Here is a 7256-nt window from a genome sequence, read left to right as displayed (position 1 = left end):
GCTTCAGCCTCCCAAGCAGCTGGGACTACAGGCGCCTGCCACCACGCCCGGCTAATTTTTTGTATTTTCAGTAGAGATGGGGTTTCACCGTGTTAGCCAGGGTGGTCTTGATCTCCTGACCTCGTGATTCCCCCGCCTCGGCCTCCCAAAGTGCTGGCATTACCGGTGTGAGCCACCGCACCCAGCCTAGTGAAGATTTTTAAGTGAAAAAAGGTATATGATCACATCTGTGCTTTAGAAAAATCAGATTGTTGTGTAGAAGATGACTTACAGGAAATAGATGAGAGGAAGGGAAACCAGTTAGGAAACTGTTTCATCAGTTCAGGTGGGAGGTGACCGCGGTCTGTGCTAGGGCGAGGCAGGGGAGAATGTGGGTGGACAGATTCGGAGTCCGGCATCCAGTGGGAAGAATTTAGCTTCAGTGTGCGTCTAGAAGACAGACACATTCTTTGAATGCACCCCCTCTTTTCCACCCCTTTTTTTTTTTTGAGACAGAGTCTCACTCTTGTCGCCCAGGCTGGAGTGCAGTGGCACGATCTTGGCTCACTGCAACCTCCACCTCCCGGGTTCAAGTGATTCTCCTGCCTCAGCCTCCTGAGTAGCTGGGATTACAGACATGTGCCACAACACCCAACTGATTTTTGTATATTTTTAGTAGAGATGGGGTTTCACCATGTTGGCAAGGCTGGTCTCGGACTCCTGACCTCAAGTCATCCGCCTGCCTCGGCCTCCCAAAGTGCTTGAATTATAGATGTGAGCCACTCCATTTTCTTTCTTTCTTTCTTTCTTTCTTTTTTTTTTTTTTTTTGAGATGGAGTCTCACTCTGTTGCCCAGACTGGAGTGCAGTGGCAAGATCTCGGCTCACTGCAAGCTCTGCCTCCCGGGTTCAGGCCGTTCTCCTGCCTCAGCCTCCTGAGTAGCTGGGACTACAGGCGCCCGCCACCACGCCTGGCTAATTTTTTGTATTTTTAGTAGAAATGGGATTTCACCGTGTTAGCCAGGATGGTCTCGATCACCTGACCTCGTGATCCACCCCCCTCGGCCTCCCAAAGTGCTTGGATTACAGGCGTGAGCCACTGGACCCGGCCTCCACCCCATTTTCTAAACTGGAAGCTGAAAGACACAGGGCAGATTAATAATCCTTAAAGCCAAAGGACAGGAAATTTTAGCAAAGACTCCAATTTTTTGTGCAGTCTAATTTTACCCATGATTGCTTTAGAGATGGACTCCTTAATCAACTCCTCCAATCCTCATCCGCCCCCAGGGGGCAGTTGTAATTGATAGGCTTAGCACATGATTGAAATTAAAAACTTACATCTCATGGTGCTTGGCTCATTTAAGCAGCCAATGGAAACTCAGGGCCAAATCTTTGTAAAAGTTCTAGGCTCTGCTTCCCAGCAGAGGGGGGACCGGCTCCCAAGGAGGCCGTTTTGTGGAGACAGACATGTGAGAAGTGGGCTTCTGATCTATGTCATGGCTTTGGTCCTTGTGCAACTGGCCAGTTCGGTTCACGGAAGGATGCAAAGGGCAGGGAGGTGGGAATAGAGCGGGGGAAAGGTGACTCTCATCAAAGACTTTTTCTAACACCCATCAAGTATCGTGATTAGAACATTTTTCTCCGCAGACTCTTTCAATTTTCGAGCGCGGTATTTTTGGGCACAGGAAATGGCCCCGAGGAGCTGCAGAGCAAAGCCTCCCCTCTCTGGCACCGAATGGGAGTGCCCCGTGGGATGAGGGAGAGGACAAGGCAGTCAGGCAAAGGTTAGGGGAGGAAAGCAAAGGCAGGGGCCCAGAATGACTCCAGGAAATGTTTGGATTTCTCCACCAGGAGGGAGGACAAACAAGCTTTTTTCTTGCCTTCTGGGCAGCTTTGTGTGCTCTCCAGCACGGAGTCCGAGGAGGAAAAGCGAAGCTGAAAATAAAAATTATCCTGGGGCTGGACCCAATCGCTCCTCTACGGGCACGAATCTCTTCGGATACCCCCAACCCTACCGCCTCTCAGAAATGACCACTTTTGCAAAATTGCATGCATTTCCAAGCTTCATCCGGCTCCAGGCTTGGCCTCTCGGAGAGGCAGGCGGCTTATGAGACAGGCTCCAGAGAAAAGACCTCCCTGGGTCTGTCATTTCCTGGCTGAAGTTTCTCTTCTCGCTGCTGTGGCAGCATCCAACCCACACACACAGGACCCGCATCCTGGGTGATGAAGTCAGACATGCAGCAGCTGGGTGAGTGCTGACGCTCCGATAAGCATCTGTGTCATTGTAGGGACTCCCTGGGCTGCTCCGCACCCGGACACTTGCTCTGTCCCCACCATGTACAACGGGTCGTGCTGCCGCATCGAGGGGGACACCATCTCCCAGGTGATGCCGCCGCTGCTCATTGTGGCCTTTGTGCTGGGCGCACTAGGCAATGGGGTCGCCCTGTGTGGTTTCTGCTTCCACATGAAGACCTGGAAGCCGAGCACTGTTTACCTTTTCAACTTGGCCGTGGCTGATTTCCTCCTTATGATCTGCCTGCCTTTTCGGACAGACTATTACCTCAGACGTAGACACTGGGCTTTTGGGGACATTCCCTGCCGGGTGGGGCTCTTCACCTTGGCCATGAACAGGGCCGGGAGCATCGTGTTCCTTACGGTGGTGGCTGTGGACAGGTATTTCAAAGTGGTCCACCCCCACCACGCGGTGAACACCATCTCCAACCGGACGGCAGCTGGCATCGTCTGCACCCTGTGGACCCTGGTCATCCTGGGAACACTGCATCTTTTGCTGGAGAACCATCTCTGTGTGCAAGAGACGGCTGTCTCCTGTGAGAGCTTCATCATGGAGTCGGCCAATGGCTGGCATGACATCATGTTCCAGCTGGAGTTCTTTCTGCCCCTCGGCATCATCTTATTTTGCTCCTTCAAGATTGTTTGGAGCCTGAGGCGGAGGCAGCAGCTGGCCAGACAGGCTCGGATGAAGAAGGCGACCCGGTTCATCATGGTGGTGGCAGTTGTGTTCATCACGTGCTACCTGCCCAGCGTGTCCGCCAGACTCTATTTCCTCTGGACGGTGCCCTCGAGTGCCTGCGATCCCTCTGTCCATGTGGCCCTGCACATCACCCTCAGCTTCACCTACATGAACAGCATGCTGGATCCCCTGGTGTATTATTTTTCAAGCCCCTCGTTTCCCAAATTCTACAACAAGCTCAAAATCTGCAGTCTGAAACCCAAGCAGCCAGGACACTCAAAAACACAAAGGCCGCAAGAGATGCCAATTTCGAACCTCAGTCGCAAGAGTTGCCTCAGTGTGACAAATAGTTCCCAAAGCCAGTCTGATGGGCAGTGGGATCCCCACACTGTTGAGTGGCACTGAACAAGCAGACCAGCAACACTGAGGAAGATAGAGTGGTGACTTAGAATTAACTCGGTAAGGGGTCGGGGGCTTTGAAAATGCCACCCCCCTTTCTTATTGCAAGACGGCTTCACGCACATGAACTGCATCCTCATTCTGTCGGAAATGAAATTCACACAACTATACCTTTTGGGGAGGTTCCAGTTGATTGAAGTGAGTTGGTTGCATTTTATCTGATTACGATGGCAGGGGACAGAATGTGCATGGAGTGGAGCATGTGTGTGTTGGGAGGGGGGTTAGGAACCGCACAGCTCCTGTGTAATTTTCGTTGTTTGTTTTTGTTTTGAGACAGAGTCTCGCTCTGTCTCCCACGCTGGAATGCGGTGGCACAATCTTGGCTCGCTGCAACCTCCGCCTCCCGGGTTCAAGCAGTTCTCCTGCCTCAGCCTCCCGAGTAGATGGGATTACAGGCTCCTGCCACCACACCTGGCTAATTTTTGTATTTTTAGTAGAGACAGGATTTTGCCATGTTGTCTAGGCTGGTCTCGAGCTCCTGACCTCAGGTGACCCGCCTGCCTCGGCCTCCCAAAGCGGTGGGACCACAGGCATGAGCCACCGCGCCCGGCTTCCCCTGTGTCATTTTAAATGGCTAAGTAAATGGGCATATGTGTTTAAATGGGGCATATTCTCTCTCTTAGGAGGTGGGGGGCATTAGCATCATTTCCTATCCTCTGACCTTAAATCATTCCTTATCTCAGAAAATAGAAACCGGGCTAAGTCAATCAATACTTTTTTATTTCAGGCTGAAGGAGGCTCTTTAGATTGGGATGTATTGATCTATTAATTTTCATCTTTACATTTTTTTGTACATCTGTACATTTCTTTGTCATCGTTGTGACTTCCCGGTAGCCCAAGAAGAACAACAACAAAACAATCTGCTCTGACCTTCTTCAAATCTTTGTATTTCAAATAATGTGCTGAGGGATCTGTTTCCCTGCCCTGGCTTCTCCAGTGGGATGTGCTGAGTCTAATACAATTGCTTTTACAATTGCTTTTGATGACTTATTATGTGACTGTGAATTGAAATTATTCATTTACTTATTCTCCAAGTATTTACTGAATTCGTATTTGGTGGCAGGCACTATACTGTGTAATTTTTAGTGGAGGGTCATTAGTCAACTCTTGTGTGACAGTAAAGTTTTTTGGGGGGTGGGGGCAGACAAGTTGAGCTTTCATCCTTTCACGGAATAATTTCTAGACCTGTTCTGTGTGAACATCAGTGTTGTACTCTTATTGCAAAACTCCCTCATATACATGAGCTTCCCAAATGTGTACCTGGACCCCTCAAAACAGAGGACTCTATGAAATGACAAGCTGCCCCTGCCCTGAATTAGGGGGAAACATTCCAGGCCAACTCTAGCTCCTTTCTCAAGCCACAAAGTGGTGAACATGGTTCTCAACTCCTTAATTTATACTCTCTCAAATGCCCAGGATACTCTCCCCACTGAAGAACTTTGCCAACTTCTGGGGGCCGGGCGTAATGGCTCAAGCCTGTACTCCCAGCACTTTGGGAGACTGAGGTGGGCGGATCACCTGAGGTCAGGAGTTCTAGACCAGCCTGACCAACATGGAGAAACTTTGTCTCTACTAAAAATACAAAATTAGCCCTGTGTGTTGGTGCATGCCTGTAATCCCAGCTACTTGGGAGCTGAGGCAGGAGAATCGCTTGAACCCAGGAGGTGGAGGTTGAGGTGAGCTGAGATTGTGCCATTGCACTCCGGACTGGGCAACAAGAATGAAACACCATCTAAAAAAAAAAAAAAAGCTTTGCCAACTTCTAGTTCTTTGGCCCCAAAACACCCCTCTAGGCTGTCCCTATTGTTCCTTTTTCCAGAGGCACTGCACAGCCTAGTGATGAAACCTACGAGCTATAGAGCATTAGATGCATCTAAGTTGGAATCTCATCTCAAGTATTTACTAGGCCTGTGATCTTAGGGCAGATTGTATTTTTAGACACTGAGTCTCGCTCTGTTGCCCAGGCTGGAGTGCAATGGCATGATCATAGCTCACTGCAGCCTCAAACTCCTGGGCTCAAGTGATCCTCCCACCTCAGCCTCTTGAGTGGCTGGGAGTACAGGCATGAGCCACCACACTCAACTAATTTTTAAATTTTTTTGTAGAGATGAGGTCTCACTCACTGTGTTGCCCAGGCTGGTCTCAAACTCCTGGCCTCAAGCAATCCTCCAACCTTGGCCTGCCAAAGTATTGGGATTACCTGCATGAGCCACTGCTCCCAGCCTGGCAGATTTTTTTTTTTTTTTTTGAGACGGAGTCTCACTCTGTCGCCCAGGCTGGAGTGCAGTGGCCAAATCTCGGCTCGCTGCAAGCTCTGCCTCCCGGGTTCATGCCATTCTCCTGCCTCAGCCTTCGGAGTAGCTGGGACTACAGGCGCCTGCCACCGTGCCCGGCTACTTTTTTGTATTTTTTTTTTTTTTTTGAGACGGAGTCTCGCTCTGTCACCCAGGCTGGAGTGCAGTGGCCGGATCTCAGCTCACTGCAAGCTCCGCCTCCCGGGTTTACACCATTCTCCGGCCTCAGCCTCCCGAGTAGCTGGGACTACAGGCGCCCGCCACCTCGCCCGGCTAGTTTTTTGTATTTCTTAATAGAGACGGGGTTTCACCGTGTTAGCCAGGATGGTCTCGATCTCCTGACCTCGTGATCCGCCCGTCTCGGCCTCCCAAAGTGCTGGGATTACAGGCTTGAGCCACCGCGCCCGGCCTACTTTTTTGTATTTTTAGTAGAGACAGAGTTTCACCGTGTTAACCAGGATGGTCTCGATCTCCTGACCTAGTGATCCGCCTGTCTCGGCCTCCCAAAGTGCTGTGATTACAGGCATGAGCCACTGCGCCCAACCCAGCCTGGCAGATTTTATTTAACCATTTGTAGCTTCACTTTCCTCGTCTGTCAAACAGGGATACTATAACACAACCTCGGTGTGTCATCGGGCAGTTTAAATGAATGTACATTCCTGAGGTGTCAGTACTCTGATCACTGTTATATACCCAATGCCTAGAAGAGGACCTGCACATAGCAGGTGCCCAGGAAATGTTGAATGAATGCATGATTCAGTGCATGTAAAGCATTAAGCATAGCGCCTGGCAGTAAGTGCTCAATATTATGACTTCTTATATTAACACGTTTTACACATAAAGAAGTGGAGGCACAGAAGCAATTTCCTTTGGGGTTTAGAGCCCTTAAGTTGTTGCTCTGTTACACGCCTGAATTCCCCCGCACCTCAGTTACCTGGGAAAGAGTGAAGGCAAGAATTCTTACCAGCATTGAAGAGTCATACATCCTCCTGATAGGAATCTGTGAAAATACACACTTCTGCATTTAGTTCTGTTCTTAGAATTCTCTCCTGGGCTGTTGCTCCTTTGTTCCTTCATCGGAATAAAAATGGATTCTGAAAGCAAATCTGTGTCCTGTGTGTGACTCTAGGTCAAAGGACCCCTAGGATTTTGCCCTCCAAGGGAAAAAAGCTAAGATATTCAGAACTGCATGGCAGGCAGGCAGAGGTTCTCACCAAAAAAACAGCAAGCACAAACAAAAAGAAAAATCAAATCCAAACTGAAATACTGTCTTGATTCTAAATTTGCTTCCCTTTTTACATTCGCAGAATGTGATGAAAAATACATCTTAGCAAGAAGTGTCTTTGGACATCGTAAAGAAGTAGAGTATAGCTTTTGTTGACAACACTTTGTTTAAACTATCTGAAACAGGAAAATGATTGATTTAGAGGAAAATGTGTTCTCTCTCTCTCTCTTTTTTTTTTTTTTTTTTTTTGGTGAGACAGGATCTCACTGTGTTGCCCAGGCTGGAGTGCAGTGGTGTGATCATGGCTCACTGCAGCCTCGACTTCCTGG

At 49.3% G+C, this 7256-nt stretch overlaps 1 protein-coding gene across 3 annotated transcripts; it reads left to right on the top strand.

Moving 5' to 3' along the window:
• The first annotated feature begins 1765 nt into the window (after nt 1–1765).
• HCAR1 (hydroxycarboxylic acid receptor 1) lies at nt 1766–6807 on the top strand. Of its 3 annotated transcripts, none has more exons than XM_077952581.1 (2): nt 1766–3764; nt 5051–5157. In XM_077952581.1, exon 1 carries the CDS (start codon nt 2314–2316, stop codon nt 3352–3354), a length of 1041 nt encoding a protein of 346 aa, XP_077808707.1. In that variant the 5' UTR covers nt 1766–2313; the 3' UTR covers nt 3355–3764; nt 5051–5157.
• Nucleotides 6808–7256: the final 449 nt, after the last annotated feature.

This window comes from Macaca mulatta, chromosome 11, assembly GCF_049350105.2.
Source record: "Macaca mulatta isolate MMU2019108-1 chromosome 11, T2T-MMU8v2.0, whole genome shotgun sequence".
Lineage (NCBI taxonomy): Eukaryota > Metazoa > Chordata > Mammalia > Primates > Cercopithecidae > Macaca > Macaca mulatta.
The sequence above is the reverse complement of the archived record's forward strand: the minus strand, read 5'-3'. Positions and strand labels throughout refer to the sequence as shown.

Coding starts and splice junctions, on each gene's coding strand:
- HCAR1 (XM_077952580.1), top strand. CDS start 2,314: ATGTACAACGGGTCGTGCTGCCGCATCGAGGGGGACACCATCTCCCAG.